Source organism: Petaurus breviceps, unplaced genomic scaffold (assembly GCF_028583685.1).
Source record: "Petaurus breviceps papuanus isolate PSGF00001 unplaced genomic scaffold, PetGlider_PUasm1.0 551, whole genome shotgun sequence".
NCBI lineage: Eukaryota > Metazoa > Chordata > Mammalia > Diprotodontia > Petauridae > Petaurus > Petaurus breviceps.
In genome coordinates this window covers 29,980,582-29,999,682 of record NW_027186372.1, presented here as the reverse complement: position 1 = coordinate 29,999,682, position 19,101 = coordinate 29,980,582, and the positions used below count along the sequence as shown (strand labels likewise).

Sequence of the window (19,101 nt, the reverse complement as noted above, 5' to 3'; positions counted from 1 at the left end):
ATTGACTCTGTCATTCTGAAGTAGATATACTCCTACTCAACCCGTAGGAGAGACCACATACACTGAAAGCAAACATATGCACTCCAGACAGAAACAGATGGGCCTCTGGCTGCAGAAAGGATAGAGTCCGATGGACTCAAGAGACAACTAGCCCCAGAAATCAAGAAGAGAACTGGGAAGAAAAGTAGTCCCTGGGAACCCCATGAACAATCCACCTAAAAGTGGTGTTGCCTAAGGGCAAACTTTGTGAGGACTCCACTAGGAAAAAAGCAAAAAAAAGAACTGGCAGGCCATGCAGTACTAAAATATGGAGTCTCTTTAGTCACATATGTTCCCTACGTGTATGCCTCACTACTCTACTACAGATGTTTGTGTGTTTATAGGAGACTGCACTCCAGGTTTACATGGGGGCAGTGCATGCCTCCTTAATAAATGTCTTTGCTAAGCACTGATTGTGTCTGTTGGCTGACTATTAAAGGGAAGCATACTGTTAGGGGGTCATGAGTGATAGTGTTAGAAGTGCAGACCCACAGAGTTACTCCTAGAATCTGAGGTAGCAGAAGCCCTTTAGGAGCCCAGTCCCTGAGTGTGAGAGCAAGTTGAAGGACTATTCCAAGTAGGTGCTACACTAGAAAATAGGGATTTATTGAAGGGCCAGGAAGACCTATGTGGAATGGACAGATTTAGGTAGTGGAAGGAGAAACTAGAAAATATGATTAGGCAAACTTTGTAGAATGAAAAGAACAACTATTCAGGTGCCATCACTATGTTATTCATCAATCACAGCCTGGTGAAATGGGAACACTGTGGGGATCTGAAGGCCTGGGTTCTAGTTCCAATTCGGACATTGATTCATTATGTAAACTTGGGTAATTCACTTCCCCTCTATGGGCCTCAGTTTCCCCATATGTAAAATGATAAGGTATTGGATTAATCCCTTTCAACTTTTTTTCTCTCTTTTTTTTTTTTTTTTTTTTTTTTGCCTTTTGGAGGGCATTTGGGGTTAAGTAACTTGCCCAAGGTTACACAGCTAGTTTTTTTGTGTTAAGTGTCTGAGGCCAGAACTGAACTCAGGTCCTTAGAGACTCTGGGGCCAGAGCCCCTTTCAACTTTAAACAATGTATGGGGTTGTTTGTTTTTTTGCTTTCTTATTTTTTTGGAGGGGGGGAAAGGAAGGGCAATTGGGGTTAAGTGATTTGCCCAAGGTCACTCTGATCCTCCCGATTTCAGGGCCACCTAGCCACCCCAACAATGTATGTTTTATCTAAGTCCCTCAGTTTTGATATTTTATTTTGTAAGGTCTCTTCCAGCTCTGACATTCTATGTCCTAAAAGCCTTCAGATTCCTCGGTTCTCTGATTCTCCTCTTACTAACAGTGTGTCCCTGTCACCCCGCGGCTAGTTAGATCTCTATATTCTCGGTCCGGCTCTGGGCACTCTCTGTTGCTCTTATGCAGCCCCAGTGATGTTTGCTGAAACGCGCCACCTAGTGGAGAACAAAATGATTGGCTCCCATTGAACTGCTGGGGACGAAGGAAATGACAAGAGAACTGTTTTCATAAGGAATTTTTTGCCTTCCTACAAAAAGAAAAAGCAATTAAAACAGCAAGCACTCTAATTGCATAATCCTGGCTATTTATCTTAGTGGCAACCCCAGCAGTGTGATGGTTCCCAGAGGACAGGATGTTTGTATCCTCCCTGCCTTGCTGATGGTTCATTTCGGTGAGAACACATTCACTGCCTAGCTTGCTTTTAACAGACAGTTAGGGCCAATTCTTCCCAATCCCTGCCCCCACCACATCTTCTTATTGTGGTTTTCATTAACCTGGCTTAATAACTTTGTTTTCCTGGGTATCAGAATAGTCTTACTTGGTATCCAAGGAAATCTTATAGCTTCTGTCAACAAAATCACAACATATGAGAACTGAAAGACAGCTTAGAACTCAGGATGTTACTGCTAGAAGGGGCCTTAACGATCATATGAGTCAACTGTTCTCTCATGTTACAAATTCTCTCATGTTCCTTGGAGGAAAGTGATCTGACCAAACAAAGCTGGGTCTAGAAGACATAACTTGTGACTCCCAATTCACCACAGCTAATAATGCTTGTTCATAATCATATTAATAACATTCACATTTATCTAGCACTTTAGGATTGCAAAGTCTGTGCAAAAATCTTTCGTTTGTTCTTTATGACAACCTTGGGAGGTGGGTAGTGTTAAGTATTAGTAGACTAATTTTCCAGATGGGGAAACAAACTCAGGAAATTAACTTGTTCAACGTGGCACAGTTATTACACGGCAGCCTTAGAACAGGATCTCAGTTATTTTCTGTCCACTGTTCTTTCCATTGTCACATGGAACGTGAAAGCCATTGCTGCATGCATAAGGATTCTTTCTCTCATCAATCAACATTATAATCTTAAGTCACACGGAACTAAAAACCGGTTTCAGTTCCAGATCCACCTGTATACTTAGCGGTGTTTTAGCAATTTCAGTCTCTGAAACCTTTTCCTCCTATTGTGAAAAGGAGCTAATGCTGCTGCCTATGCCACGAGAACTGCTCTACGGATCAAGAAATGTTTGACAATTGAGAAAATAAAATTTAATTTTTAAAAAGTATTACTCCAATGAATTTGTAACCTCTTCGATGTGCGGTACTCCATCCAATGACGCTCATCGCAACCAATTCATTCACGACATCCATCGGGGGTTGACGCGATGCACCCCAATTGCGCTGTTGGATATCTCTTCCCCGGCGGAGCTCAGCCTCCCCCTGCCCAGTCTCAGGGGTTCTAACTGCGGCCCTTCCTCGCCTCCCCCGCCCTGCCCAGAGCTCAGACTGACCCCACCGCATTCCCCCAAAAACGAAACTGGCGCCTCTCGGGCACCTACCACCCACTCTGGCAGCAGGGGGCGCTTGGGGGCTACGGCTGCTGGAGGGCAGGGATGCCTAACCCGCCTAGAACTTCGATTCTCTAGTCACACGTGCGCAAGTCCGACCGATCCCCACACACACCCATGCCCATCCCGGGCTTCGAGGGCCGCGAAACCTTGGTCCCTCGAGCCCACGGGAGTGGTCTCTTCCAGGTGGACCAGCCTCTCCAGCTACTGATAGCCCTGTTCCCCCAGGGGTAGAGGCGCGCCCCTCCCGCCTCGCCACGTCCTCTGAACCACACCTAACCCGCGGCGCCAGGCAGCCACAGCTCCCCACCCCCAGCCACAAGCTAGCATTCCGACCTGTTAGCCCTCCCTTCAGTCAACTCCTGGACTTTACCTAAGCCAGCGGGCGGGTGAGACCATTTGGGGACCGGCGGGGGGGAGCATGAACTCACCCCCATCTCAGGGCCAAGGCCGGCTGAGGCCAGCCCTGAATGAAGCGCAGATGAAGGTTGACCTGGAGTACAGAGAGGTCTTTTCGAGGTGGGAGGCGGTGAGCCTAGTGCGACCTAGCGGGAATGGGGGGACTGGGGGAGAGTGAGTGGTGGGTCTTCGTCCCCTCCCCCCGGGGTGGGGGTGTGGTGGTAGCGCCCGGCTCCCCTCCTCTCTCGGCGGAGCGGAAGTGTCGGGGAGTTGGACTGGGGCCGGCGCCGCGGCCGCTTCTCCCGGCCGCTGCTGCTGCCTCCTCTGTTGCTGCTCCGGGCGCCGCGGAGTTGGTGCCCGGGGCCGGGGCGGGCGCGCGCCAGGGGGACCGGCCCCGATGAAGCGGAAGGAGAAGCGGCTCCTGCAGGCTGTGGCGCTGGGGCTGACGGCCCTCGTCTTCCTGCCTAACGTGGGGCTGTGGGCTCTCTACCGGGAGAGGCAGCTGGAGGGCGGCCCCGAGGGTGCCGAGGCGGCTGCGGCGGCCAGAGCGGGGGTCGCACAGGTGAGCTAGCCCACCTAACATTCCTCGGACGCGGGGACGGGGAGACCCTGGATGATCCTCCAAGAGCTAGTCTCGGAGCCCGAAGGGATGGGACACCTCCAGCTGACACCCCCTCCCCCGTAGTTGCGGGGAGCCCAGGCGCGCCACCCCCTGGGCAAGGGGGTCTGCTCTGACTCTGAGGGGATGGGACAGAATATGATGCTTCCAAAGGGAAGGGTCCCCTTTGACGCCCGCCTGAGAGGGGCGAGGCAGGTGGACATCCCCAGGTGAGGTTTGGCCGCCCTCCCCTTGTCAGCTCCCTTCTGATCCCCAAATGGCTAAGATGCTCCCCCGGGAGTGCCCCCAATACTGGAGGGATCCTTCCTCTCGCTCCTATACGCCCCCAGGACGTCCTTTCCTACACACTACCCACCCCCAATTGCTTCTCCCAATTCTTTCCTCCTATCACCTTCATTTTCTTACCTCCGGATTCTTGCTTTCTGTTAGCACTTGGCCTGTCTGCCTCATTTTCTAGACCCCAGGAGCCATAACAGTTACCTGGCCCCAAAGTAGGAACTGCCACCCTTCTCTCTTCTACCATTTCTCTCTTCTACCATTGAGAACTTGCCGCTTCCTCCATTGACTGAATCCCCCCATCACCACCCACCCCGCCATTTGCTAAATGACCGTCCCTTGTGCTGGTCAGTTCCTTCTGTGTCATATCCTATGTGATCAGTGGCTAGCTTTTCTGTCATGGGATCCTCTCCGAATAGGGACCTTCTGGTTTCCAGCACCAGCCTCCCTTCTCTCCAAGGTCCAGTGGTTCTGTTGTCCCTTCTTAACAAGTCCAGTGGTCCTGTTGAGGGACAGGTCTTTACTGGCCTGTTTTTAGGCAAAGGTCAGGTTGGTGGGACATATAATGGAACCTTATCCGGTGAACAAAGTACCCATAACTAACTGATTTCAGGAGACAGTTCTAGATTTTGGAGCTGCCTGGCTTATCCGTTTTCTTGCTTGTTCTGTCATTGGTTAGGCATAGGATGTCAGAGCAGAAAGGGACCTTAGAAAACGTCTTTTTCTTTCCCCTCATTACACAGAGATAACTGAAGTGCAGAAAAGGGAATGATTTACCCAAGGGCGGAACTTGAGGTAGTCCAGTCCACTATATCATGCCCTCTATTTCTTTCATCTAGGTTGAAATTTAAAGGTACAAAGTGTCCAATGCTTGGGCTCATATCTGATCTTCTGGCATTTGGTCCTAGGGGTTTTTAATTATCAATTGGTGAATGTAAAAATTCCATTGTTGGGAGCAGAATCACCAGGAAGTATTTAGTCTTACAAATGGGAGTGAAATAAGGGGAGGCTTACTTGTTGGTTTTTTTATGGTTCTAATAATTGTTGATTTAGATGATGTCATTTTATGTGAGGAAGTAGAAAGCTGAACTTTAAGTCAGAAAACCTGTGTGAAACATTTTTCCTCTCCCCCAGCCTCTCTTTTCTTATTTGTAAAATGGGGACAATTCCTGCCCTACTTACATCTCAAAAGTGTTTTTTTGGGAGGATGGGGGAGAGAAACATGTGAACTGTTGTGTGCTAGAGTTGTGCTGCTCTTTATTCTTTATAACCCCCCGAATGAATGAGAAACTGTTGGAATTACAGGTGCTAGGTTGGGGAGAGTACCCAGACCATATACAGAGTTGCCTGGAATGGACAAAAGTACAGTTATGTGGATTCGGAACTGGATGACAACTGGACCCATTGTTGATTAATGGATTAGTTATATGAAGAAGTAAGTCTCCAGTGCTGTAGGTCTCTGGATTTGTCCTAGTCAATGTTATTTTTTTTTTTATCATTGCTTTCAGATAAGGATAACTTAACTAGAAGAAGATCTCCAGTGTGTCAGGTAGCCAATCTATGGAGGATTTATGGGAAAACATGAATAATTATTGCACAGGACAAGATGTTTTGTGATGTGCATTGTTCATACTCCCTGGATAGAGATCAGTTGCATTGAAGTATAAATGTAAAATTACAAAATTCTCAGACATCAAGTCTAACTCATACCTGAACAGAAATCCCTTCTATTACCTTTTTTTTTTTTTTTGCCTTTTGGAGGGCAATTGGGGTTAAGTAACTTGCCCAAGGTTACGCCCTTCTATTACTTTCCAAACAAGTAGTCATTCAACCTTTGTTTGAAGCTCTCCATTGACAGAGCACTCACCACCTCCCTACTTAAAAAAAAAATCAACTTCATAAATACAGTGGGGTGAAGATGTGGCTCAGAAAGGATAAAAATGATCTAATGGTTTTAACAATAGTAAATAGCTGGCCCTTGTATAGTTCTTGCAGGTTTACAAAGTGCTGTGTACATAGATTATCTCATTTTAGGGTGACAGCTAATGAGATCTTAGGCTACAGGAACAGGTCTTTTCAGAGCACATTGCTTCCAGTCCCACTGTCCTCTGACCTGGCCAAGAGTACTGTACCCAGCTTGGGGCCCCATGTTTTGGGAAAGGTTTTGATAAGCTTGATTTTGCCCAAAGGAGGACAACCAAGGTAGAAAGGGGACTGGAAATAATGTTGTACAAAACTTGATTGAAGGAACTGGGCATGAGAAGCTTGGAGAAGAGAAGGCTTAGGGGGCATATGGTCACTGTTTTCAAATAGCTGAAGGTCTGTCATGGAAAATCTAGAAAAATTATATTTATTCTGCTTGACTCTAGTGATCAAAACCAACAATGTGTTTTACAAACTTTTCACAGTTTTTACTGTGTTTTACAAACTTTATAGTGATATATAAATGTAAACTATAGGATTCTCTACCACTGGAGGTCTTTGACCAAAGACAATATGACATTTTGTCAGCGATATTGTAGAAAGTATTTCTCTATCCAAGAAAGAACTGAGTGATTCCTGTTCAGGTACCAGGTAATCTAGATGACCTCTGCCGTCTTTTCATTTCAATTTAGAAACATTTCTTAAAAGATTATTATGCTGGAGATTCAGTGACCAAAAACACCCAAAGAAAGATCCCTATTTTCTGGGAACTTTGGCTTGGGGCAAGTGAGGGACAGCATGTACATAGATAAGTAAACTTTTCTATAAACTTATCTATAGATAAGAAATACTCTATGAATTTTGGTTTGGGGTAGGGGGAGGCAGGTTAAGGTGAGGTGGGAGAGTATTCTTGCCTCTATGAAGGAATGGGCCATGTGCACAAATAAGGAGGGAGAGGTGTGATGTCACGTATGGGAAATAGCAATTAGGATAGTTGGACTGGAAAATGATTGCAGAAGCTGGAATGATGTGAAATAGATCTATCTGAAAAGATAGGTTGGAGCCAGATGGCAAAGAGAGGAATTTGTATTTTATCCTAGAAGCAATAGGCAGGCACAGAAGCTTTTTGAGCAAGGGAGGTTGACATAGTCAGGCCTGTGCTTTAGGAATATTAATTTGACAGCTTTATATAAAATGCATTGGAGAGAGGGAGACTGGAAGCTAGGAGACCAATAACAAAGCGACTGCAGTTAATAGTCTAGGCAAGGTGATAAGAGCCTGAACTAGAATAGATGTTGCCCATTGTCCAGAGGGTCTCCCTCTCACCTTTGGACTTTTACAGCGTTTGTGATTGCAGGGATGGGGCAAGTGTTGACCTTTATAAAAATAAAGGGGAGGTTTCTGATTCCTTGGGGAGCACAGCTACAGTGAGATCCTATGAGTTCTTTGGAATTTTTAAGTTCATTATTAAATTAACATCTGCAATTTGCCTACTGTCCAGAGAATCCTTTGTGGTTTCATTGTTGTGGCAGTTGGAGACTTTCACAATTTTGAAAAGACCCAGGTGTGTAGTGAAGCCATTGAGGTTAATGGCTCTTTGCCCTAGGCTTTCAGGTAAATTACCACTGTGTCCAGTGGGCACTCAGGCAGGGACTGAGGAGTGGAGAGAGCAGCATCTGGGGCAGTGCTCAGAGCCCATGATGGGAGGCAGACAAGCATAGACCTTGAAAAGGCAGACAGTGGTCCAAGTCACTATTTTTGTCCTATTATTACTATGGTTTGGGGTGGAGAGGACTGAGAAAGAATGGCAATACTTCAAAGGGGTGGACTGTTCTTGCTGAATCTCCTTTTCTTTCTTTCTTTTTATTTTTTTAAAATAGCTGTCTTTTGGCCACTATTTGAGCTACATGATTGTGTGGTTTTCAAGTGAAAACTTCTTCCAGGTGATACTGGATTTAAAATGTGTCTGTTGCCTCTAAGGAATATGCTGCCAAATTTCAAGACAGCTCCTTTTTGCTATGCTTTGCTCCAAGTGCAAAGCACTGAGCTGGTCTTCAAATGAAACCCTATGAGTCGGTGTTGGAAGGTTGCAGGAATGACTTTAAATGATCAGAACTTATTCCTTCTTCCAGTAACTAACCAATAAGTACCTACTATATGCATAGCATTGGGACTGAGCACTGGGGCAGATGCAGGATACTACAGAATATGGGAGCTGGAAGACTTTGAAACATAGCATATTAGAAAAATAGACTGTGCCGTGTAAGAGCTAGACATAAAATGCAGAATGTCTAAATAAGAAAGAACTAGGGAGATCACCCACCAATTCATTCTTTCAACAGTTTTTTAAAATGTTCTGGTCAGAACACTGACTGCTAGGTGCTGCAGACACTATAAACATATTTCTATTTCTCATCCCAGTTATGCTGCTATTCACGTTTCCAGTTATAACTATTTCCAATTATGCAGCTATTTGAATAATTTGGCATCTTAATCAAAAAACTGACCAATTCCAAGTTCAAATTGTTATACTAACAATTGATTAAAATCATTCCATTGATCACCTTCAGTGGCTCCTCATCGCCCCAGAATGAATACCACTAAGTACATAATCCTTAGCCTGATATTTAAAGTGTTCCACAATCTGGCTCAGCCTCAGCTTTCTGGCCTTATTTTATTTACATCACTTCCCTCCATCCACATTGCATTCCAGCCATCTGGACTCCTTGCTGTTCTCCATTTTCATCCTGGCCCCTCCTCATTCTGTACATTTACATCTACCCTTCCCCTGCCTACAGTGAATGCCTATCCCTGTCTTCTCTGTATCTTCTCATGTTTGTTTTGAAGGTGCAGGTTGGGCTTTCATCCTCCACGAAGCCTTCCTTGATTCCTTCAGTGGCAAAGTCTCTCCCTCATATCTTTTATACCTCTTTATTTGACTTCTTTGTACTTTATATACAAAGTACATAAGCACTTTATGTAATTTATATCTTATTTCTTCTATTTGACTCCTTGAGGAGAGAGATTTTAGGATTTATTTCTGGAAAAAACTATAGCTAACATCTAGTCCAACCCCTTCACTTTACAGATGAGAAAACCAAGGCCCAAAGATCTTAAGTAAATTGCCCAAGGTCTCACAATTAGTAATTGCCTTCTGTCTTCAAATCTGTTTTTCCATAACACTTCTTCAAAATGTCATTTGCAACTTTGTCTCTCCAGCCACCTGGCCACAGTGTTTTGCATGGAATAGAAAGTATTTGAAATAAATTGAATCAAGTGACAAGTGCCTGACCCCTGAGGAAGAGTACAGAAGGGAAGGGAGAGAAGGGTGATGTTTCTGAAGCCAGTATGACCCTCCTATGCCCAACAATTCTCATAAAAGGCCTCAGTGTGTTAAATTCAACAGGTCTCCATGTTTTTTAATCTATAAAATTCAACAATCATATACTATACCCTACAAACTACTGGGTTGGTGTTATAGTGGTAAAGCTCTGCCATCATTGAGCTTAGTTTGGTGTGGAAAACAGGGAACCAAGTAAATATAATACCAATTACTGTGTATCGAGTGCAAAGAAGAGATCAAAACAAAATGCTTTGGAAGCACTATATAAAAATACATTCTCTTTTGTTTTAAGAGAAGTTTCTTTGAAGGTAATGTCCTTTTCAGTGAGAACAATTCACTGCCCCTACTGGGTTGTTTGATAAAGACGTTTTAAATGACTAATTAGCCATCTGTCAGATTTGGGGACCAGATACGGTATTTGTTTTTACCCTCTGGTAAGATTTGAAAATTGAGCCTCCATTATTATCCCTCACAGGCCCTTTGGGCCTTTACTGCAATACTTGTGACTTTCCTTATTAGAGAATAAATCCCTATTGGCTGTGAAGAGTGAGTTTTTCTGTCATTAAAATAGAATTATTAAAAATCATATTAACAAGTGTCCAGTACTACATTCCTGTTTCACCACACCCCTCTCTTGCACCCTAGGCCTACCTTGCTAGTTCCTATTCCCAGCTTAACTGCAACCCTTGATTAAATCCACCTACCTGTCATGCTAGTCAACATGATATTGAGTAGTGAAATTCTGTGTGTGCGGGAGGCAGTAGGGGTTAAGTGACTTGTCCAGGGTCACACAGCTAGTGTCATGTGTTTGAGGCTCAATTTGAACTTGGGTCCTCCTGACTCCAGGGCTCTATGCATTGCGCTACCTAGCTGCCCCGTCAGGAGTGCATTTCTGCAGAACAAACCAGAACTTGAGAGATAGAAGGAAGCATGGAAAGATTTAGGTCAGCCTTCTTTGGAAGAGAAAGAACCTGAGACCCAGAGCCTGGAGGTAACTAGCCCAAAGCCACCATGTGGTAAGGCACCTGGAGCTCCAGGTCCAGTGTTGTTTGTTTTCTTCCCACTTTATCATATGAGTTTTCCCTGTGATTTGAAAGCAGTGTGGAGTATGGCCAGTTACATTACTTGGTCAGCAGCCAAAAAGTTTCTAGATTTTGTGTTCCATGAGAACAAAAAGATCCTTAATTTTTTAGGCTGGATTGAGTATAGTCTACAGCCACTCCCAAACCCCAGCTGGATTTACCCAAAATTTTGAGTGTAGCCAGTAATTGGTGGTATTTTTCAAAGTGTGTCTATATTGGTTTTTTTTTTCCCTGAGATCTCATTTTAAGAATTCAGCCTTTATTCAAACAAATTTACTTCAGTTCCTGTCTCAGAACCTAGCATAGAGCCTCATACACAGTAGGCACTCAAGTGGTGGTGAAGTGAATGGACTTTGCAAGACCAAGCAGGAAAATCTAGACTTAAATATGTCTCTGTATTCATTGGGAAAGATTCTTTTCCCTCCACCACCCATCCCAGGCTGTGTTGTGTGCATGTGTGTATGTATGTTTTCCCCCCAGTTTTTGCTCTTAGTATGTTTTACATTACAGGGACGTGTACTGCATTTAAAAAATCCCAATGGCTGGGGGGAGGGGAGGGGCAGAAAATGTTTTTAAGAGTGGCAGTAATAGAATATAGTAGAAAGACTATACTGGCTGTGGAGACAGAAAACCTAGGTTTTGATCCCATTTCCACTGCTTATTAATTGTGTGGCCATGGGCAAATAATTTTGTAACCTGGATTCTCCGTAAAATTATGAGATTTTAGTAGTTGTTTGCCAGAATTTTCCTCTAGACCTGACATTTTGTTCTAAGGTTTCTTCTGGTGTTCACATTTTTCTATGTCATAACTTCATTGGAAAATAATATTCAAGGACTCCAAATCAGGGGGATAATGGATTACCCAGTGGCTTTAATATTCATGTATTAGGAATTCCTCTCCCTTTTTAGGACTTCCCATTATTCTTAGAACATTAGGAAATCAATGTAAGGATTTTTTTTTTTTAATTTAACCACATTTGCCTTAGTGGCAGTAGAGCCTGACCCATCAGAAAATTAAGTAATCAGACACCACATAAATAGAGTCTTGGAATGATTACCCTAAACTGTTTCCACATAATGACTGGGAACATTTAGACAGCTAATCACTAAAATGTTTGCATGCTCAGGTGAAACATGATGCGTTAGGAAAAGGACTATTGATCAGCTAAAGGGGATTGGCCTGACTGCATCCTTCCCTTCACGCTGAGTTTAGGATTTTGGAAAGAGGCATTAGCTTTCATATTACATGAATTAGAGATGCATATTAAAATCGATATTTATATTTTTGTCTGTATTATTAAGTCTTATTTGTATAATAAGTCTTGATGAGACAGCAGATTAATACTGTGTGGAAGGTAGGAAAAGGCATGCTCAGGCATTAATGCTACGTCATAGGGGGATTTTTCTTCTGCAACAGGAAAACCATATAATCCTAGGAATTATAACCATAGAAATCAAAAGTAACAAATATGTCCCATAGGTGTCTCCCTCTTTCAAACGGAAGAAAAATTCCAATTAAAAAATAAGAATCATAGAATGTTAGAAGAAATTACAGAATATAGACAGCTGGAACACAGAGCGAGGAAGGTTAGAATTGGAAGGACCCTTCGAGATCACCAAGTTTAGCCTCTTCATTTTACAGATGAGGAAATTGTGGCCCAGGAAATAGAAGTGACTTGTCTGGATAAATGCCCAATGAGGTAGTAGAAGAGTCAAGAATAGATCCCGTTTTTCCCTGAGCCCTGGCCTAGTGTGGTCTTCTATACTGCTACTTAACTCTTTTTCATTGTTTCTCCCCACCCCCACCATAGTTGTTTATGCCTGTGTTTTGTCACTTAGACAATAATAATTCATTGAAGATTCTCTAAAGTTGAATGCATTGTTAACAAAGAGCTACCATAAGATTAGCTTCTGCTTTGTAATACAGCTTATGCTTTATAATTCATGACCTTTTAGCTTGGTGAAGCACCCTATCGATATTTTCTAGGACAGAGTAAGCTAAATAATTCAGCTTGCTTTGGCCAGTTGTTCCTCTCTTTCTCTTTACCTTTGCATGCCTTCACTTTGGTGTCCTCTGCTGCATACCAATAGATGAAATAACCACCCATTTTTCTATTTGGGAAACAAGTGAAAATTTTAGACATAAAATGCAGAATCCCTTCAAATTTCACAAATGATAGTAGCTTCCATTTCTGTAGAACTTTACCATTTACAAAGTACTTACCTTATAACAACAAACCCATAAGGGTACAAAAAAGTTTTATTTACAGATGGGAAAATGGGGGCTTAGAGGAGTAAAGTGACTTAGAAGAAGTCCAAATATTTAGAAGATCTTGAAAGTATGAAATAATGGGCAGATTTAATCGGGATAAATTTCAATCCCTACATTTGAATTTTAAAAGAGAATCATTTTCACAAGTACAAGTGAGAAGGGGAGGCCAGACCACTTCATGCAGAAAGATCTGGGGGTCTCAGTGGGCTCACTGAGTCAGCAGTATGAAAGAACGAGAAAAGTTTTAACTTCGTTCAAATGCGATTACAGTGGGAGTGAAAATTAGTGCATAAATGGGAAAGATTGTAGAGGTTATAGGATTGGATGATTGTATGGTAGAGTAAGGTGGTAAGAAGCAAGGATGGGTAAAGATAACTCCCTGCTTGTAAGCCTGAATGACTGGGAGGGCAGTGATGCTACCACCAGAAACAGGTAAGTTAGGGGGAGAAATAAGTTTGGGGGGAAAGGTGAACACTTGGGATATGCTGAGTGCAAGGTGCCAGTGAGACACCCACGTAGAGATATTCATCCAGCAGTTGTAAATGTGGAATGGGAGCTCTGTGGAGACGATAGATTGTTGGCTCCCAACAAGGCAAGCATTCACATGGTGGTTAGAAGAAGCAATACAGGGACACTCTCAAGGTCTCTCTTAAGAACTTTGGAATTGATTGAGTGACCTGGGAGACAAATTGAGAGAATTCACCCCAAATGTTCACATGGACTATTTGTGCCCAGCCTGTCCAAACTTGTATTGATCCACTCAGCCACAGTCAGACACACTGTGACTTGACTCTGACACAGTGGTGTCATTTTGGTCTTCTTTGAGAACCAAGGACAACAACTAACCAAATCAAACCAAGATTGTTGATATAGATTTGAGAGACTTCCCTCTAGGCTGACATCAAACTATTAGTGATTACTCTTTGGTTCTAGTCATTTAAATAGGTCCAAATTCACCCAACTGCATTCTCATCTAGCTCACATATCTTCATTTTGTTTATAAAATAGCACAAGAGACTTGGTCAATTACTTTACTAAATCCAGAATTCCTCCGATCTACCAATCATATAACGCTTTTAGAAAAGTAAATGAGGTTACACTGGCATGACCTATTGTTGATGAAGCTATGTTGGCTTCGTAAAGATCACTTCCACTTTTAAATGCTCATTAATCATTTCTTTAAGAATTTGTTCTAAGATTTTGCCAGGAATGTAAATCAAAATTATTGGCTTGTAATTTGTAGAATCTATTCCCTTCCCTTTTTAGAAAATTAGGACATATGCCTTTCTCTGGGCCTGAAAAGCCTCTTCTGTTCTCCAAGGTCTTTCAGAGTTCCCTGACAGTAGCTAAGCAATCATATCCACAACATATTTTTTTCTGTATGTAAGATTCTGTGATCACAGAATATCTCCTGTCTGTATAATCAAACTTAGATATTCTGAATTGAGCATTACAGTTTGTCAAAAGTATCTGATTCTCAATTATGTTGGCATTTATTTATTGGGACACCAGTTTATAGGATCATAGATTTAAAGTTGAAAGGGTGATCTAGTTCATTCAGTCCTTTGATTTTACAGATAAGGAAACAATTTGCCCATGATCACACAGGTAGTAAGTAGAAAGTCCAGAATTTGAATTCAGGTCTTGTGATTCCATATCCAGCACTCTTCTATAGATGGCCACATGAAAACATGCTCCACTATCAATAAGATAAACATAAATTGAAACCGTTCTGAGGTTTTATTTCTTAGCATGCAAGTTAATGCAGATGACAAAAAAACGAACAAGTCAGGGCTGGAAGAGATGTGGGGAAACAGACAAACTAGTAATCCCACTACTGGGCATGTACTACAAGGAAGGTGGAAACAAAAATTCACTATATGCTAAAATACTCATCACGAGACACTTTGTGGTAGCAAGGAATTAAAAACAAACTATTATTGAATGGTTGAAAATACCATGACTTAATCATCATAGCTAACATTTTTATAATACTGTGTGTCAGACACAGTGCTAACCACTTGCAATTATTATTTCATTTGAACCTCACTACAGCCCTAGGAGCAAGGTGCTATTATTATTACAATTTTGCAGATGAGGAAACTTGAGCAAACCCATTAAGAGACTTGCCCAGGGTCAGAGAGCTAGGGAGTATCTGAGGCTGGATTTGAACTCAGGTCTTCTGACTCCAGGCCCAGTACTGTACCCACTATGCCATGTAGCTGCCCCATGCCAACATAGCAGTATTATTATGGAGGTTAAAATGGCACTTATGACTAATTCAGAGAAACATTAAAAGATTTGTATGAAGAACCAAGAGAACAATGTATATACAATGATTATAAAAATGTTAATGAAAAAATAGCTAAATATAAATTGAACTTTGCTTAGTTGTAAAAATTAATGAAATATAGGGTGGCCAGGTAGCACAGCAAGTAAGAGCACTGGCTCCAGTGTTGGGATGACCTGGAGATCAAATCCCAGGCTCAGGCACTTAGCACCTACCCAGAAACACCTGGCCGTGTAACCTTGAGCAAGTTACTTAACCCCAATTGCTTAGGGGCGGCCAGGTGGCTCAGCGAGTAAGAGCACCGGCTCCAGTGTCGGGATGACCTGGATCAAATCCAGACTCAGATAACTCAGCACCACACCCAGAAATAACTGGCTGTGTAACCTTGAGCAAGTTACTTAACCCCGTTTGCTTTAAAAAAAAAAATTAATGAAATATGTGAGCATCTGATTCAAATATATAAGAACAAGAATTATTTCCCAATAGTAAGTGGTCAAAGGATATATACAGACAGTTTTCAAAGGAAGAAATACAAGCTATCAACAGAAATTAAAATGCTTCAAATCAATAATTTTAAAAAATGCAAATTAAATCGATTCTGAAGTTCTACCTCATACCCATCAAATTGGTTAAAAAAAAAAAGGCAGGTTTTTTTCCCCTACAGAGAAGCTGTGGGAAAACAGGGACACCTATACATTATTGGTGAAATTGTGAATTGGGCTCAGCCATTCTGGAAAGCAATTTGGAACTATACATCAAAAGTTTTACTTCCTACTGGGCAAGCTAACACAGATGATACAAAATGGATGTGAGAAGACAAGCATATCAGTATTCTCACTACTGATCACATACAAGCAAGGTGCTAACAGAGGTTGACTTTATGCCAAAATATTCATAGTAGGACTCTTTGTGATAGCAAAAAATTAGAAACAGGTTATTGAATGGTTAAAAGTACCTTGACATCATCATCTTGTTTAGGTTCAGAGTAGAAACTTGAAAAAAAATTTAATTATTTAAAAAAGAATAAAAAGCAAAAGGTCCCAGAGAACAGATGATGAAACATATTTCTTCTTTCATAGCAGAAAGGTGGGAGATTAATAGGACAGAATGTTGTATACATTCTTAGATGCAGTCAATGTATCAAATATTTGCTTGATTTTTTTTTGTGACAAGGGAGGGATCAGTGGGTGAGTTGTGTTGAAGTGACTAATGTAAAGACAATATTCATTAGATATTTATGCATATGTGTATATGACATACATTTAAAACCAGGACTTTGCACTGTTCTAGTCTTTATGCCTTGTATTACTGGCTTGCTTAGCTGAATAAGAGTAATAGAAAACTTAAACTATAGCCCTTTCGGTGGATCTCTTATATCTTCCTTTGTGCCAAGAATAGCGGAATAGTTTGGAAAGATGGAAATCTACATTTTGGAAAGAATCTCAAACTAACGTCCATTGATGGAACCAAAGACTAAGAAAATATATGCTAATTTTCTATTTATCTCAAAAACAGAGTAATTATATATAGGAGTAAACAATGTAACATCTAGAAGGGACCTTTGCACAGACTTTTTTTTTTTTTTGGTGAAATTGTGCTATTTTATAGGATTAAAGTTGAAAGGAATCTTAAATCATAGGATACTAGAACATAGAATTATAGAACCATAGGGCTAGAAATGACCTTTGAACATCAAATATCAGAGCTGGAAGGAACACTAGAGAGCATATGGTCCAACCCCCTCATCTTACAGAGGAAGAAACTGAGACCTAGAGAAAGTAAGTGATTTGCACTTGCCCATGGTCACATAGCATCCTGTCCTTGCTCTGCAGTCTGATTTGGCACTCATATGTCTTGGTATTGTTTGTTTCCTTTGTAAGTTATCTGTTGTCAAAATATTAACTGCATAAGAAATCCCAATTATTTTCCCTCTAAGAATAGGTAATAATAAAGCCAAGAAACTCCCATGCTTCATTTTCTTGTTTTCAAAATTATTTCTTGAGTGTATGAGTTATCCTGCCTAATGCACAGAGGCCTATTTTTATCACTTGGGATGTTGAAAGTAAAACTGACAGACCATATTTACCAATTCTGATAGTACTCAGCAACATCATTTCTTTTTAAAGCATACCAGAGAAAATACACTATGTGAGAACTTGAGTTAACAATTAATTGGACCAGCCCAAAAGGATAGAATGGGAAAGAAAAAAGTACACATTCATTTACATTTTTTACATAAAAATTATGTGTCTAGTCTAGATTCTAACTAGACTCTAGCACATATACTGTTCAACCTGTTTTTGCATACGTTTCATTCTAAAAACCAACCTGTGAAGTAAATAGAGAGATTATTTGCTTGTTTTTACAAATAAGGAAACTAAGGCCCAGAGTCATATCCACCACCATTTATTAAGTGCCTGCTATAGTCATTATAGTTAATAAGCACTGAGGAATACAAAGAAAGGTAAAAAGTCCCTACTTTCAAGGAGCTTGCAGTCTAATGGGGGACCTCATAATCCAGTGGTACCCAGAAAGGCGAAATCAGTTACAGAAGATCACACAGGTAGAAGACTTTTCCAGTATCGTACAGTGAAAGTGATAGAGACCGAAAGAATTAAAGTGAAGGAACTGGCAATGGTTATTCACATTCTTTGTGACTGGGAAAGCTTTGGTCCAAAACAGAGTACTACCCCAGGCATAGAAATTCAAAGGACCTTACAGTTATGAAGACAAAATATTAAATTTGGAACCACAGAGATCAGCTCATCCAATCCTCTCATCCTAAGTAAGAGTAGTGATTTTTCTTACATCATATTAACACTCTAGGACTCATACATCGTTCTTCCAAGTTTAGTGTCCTTTTGCACTATCATATATGTTTGGAAGAACTCAAGAACTGATGACCTTAGGTTATAGTTAGATTGGGATGTGATTTCTTGGATGCATTTCATAGATTGGTTAGGTGAACCAGGGCAACTTGAACCATAACCACTTTGATTGGACCTCTTTGATTTTTTTTATTCTATTTTTAAAAAATATTTTATATTTTTACCCATTCAACCTCAAAATAATAGTTAATAAATAATAGTAGTATATATAATATAGTACAAAATAATAGTATAACCAAGGTTATAGTTATAATATACAAGGTTATACCTCCTTGTTAGCCAGTTCAATTAAAATATATATTGTTGACAAAAATGAGGCCCTTTGGGATTTCACATTTAACTGATTTCAGTGATCAAGAATGAAACCAAAGGGGCAGCTAGGTGGCACAGTGAATAGAGCACCAGCTCTGGAGTCCCATTCAAATGTGTCCTCAGACACTTGATAAACTTACTAGCTGTGTGACCTCAGGGTAAGTCACTTAACCCCAACCTGCCCTTCCTCCCACTCCAGAGAAAAAGAAGAAGAATGAGATCATTGCCTTTCAAAAATAGATGGTCTGCGAACTGAACCAGGCATTTGGGAGAGCTGTGTGGAATTATCCCCAAAATGTCGTAAAGTTGGGTATACCCTTTGACCTAGCAATATTACTATTGGTCTGTTTCCTAAGATCAGGGAAAAATGAAAAAAACTTATATGTCCTAAAATATTTATAGCAGCTCTCTTTGTGGTGGCAAAGAACTGGAAATTGAGGGGATGCTTATCAGTTGGGAAATAGCTAAACAAGTTGTGATATATGATTGTGATAGAATAGTACTGTACTATAAGAAATGATGAGCCAGGTTGATTTTAGAAAAACATGGAAAGATTTGCATGAAATAATGAACAGTAAAGTGAGCAGAACCAAGAGGACATCATATACAATAACAGCAATATTGTTCAGAGAACAACTGTGAATGACTAAATTATTCTGAATATTATAAATACTCTAATTAAGGACCTATGAAGGAAGATGCTGTTCACCTCCAGAGAAATGATAAATAAAAGTATGCATAGTATGGTTTGTGTGTGTGTGTGTGTGTGTGTGTGTGTGTGTGTGTGTGTGTGTGT

General features: G+C 41.2%; 1 protein-coding gene across 5 annotated transcripts in view; it reads left to right on the top strand.

Moving 5' to 3' along the window:
* The first annotated feature begins 3,558 nt into the window (after nucleotides 1–3,558).
* Nucleotides 3,559–19,101, top strand: part of GALNT10 (polypeptide N-acetylgalactosaminyltransferase 10) — a 181,612-nt gene continuing 166,069 nt past the window's right edge. Inside the window, exon 1 of one of the 5 annotated variants that reach the window (XM_069102546.1) lies at nucleotides 3,559–3,862. In XM_069102546.1, the coding sequence (XP_068958647.1) occupies nucleotides 3,698–3,862 (165 nt within the window). In that variant the 5' untranslated portion in view covers nucleotides 3,559–3,697. The remainder of the gene's footprint in view (nucleotides 3,863–19,101) is intronic. The other 4 variants (XM_069102545.1, XM_069102547.1, XM_069102544.1 and 1 more) reach the window with 4 other exon arrangements.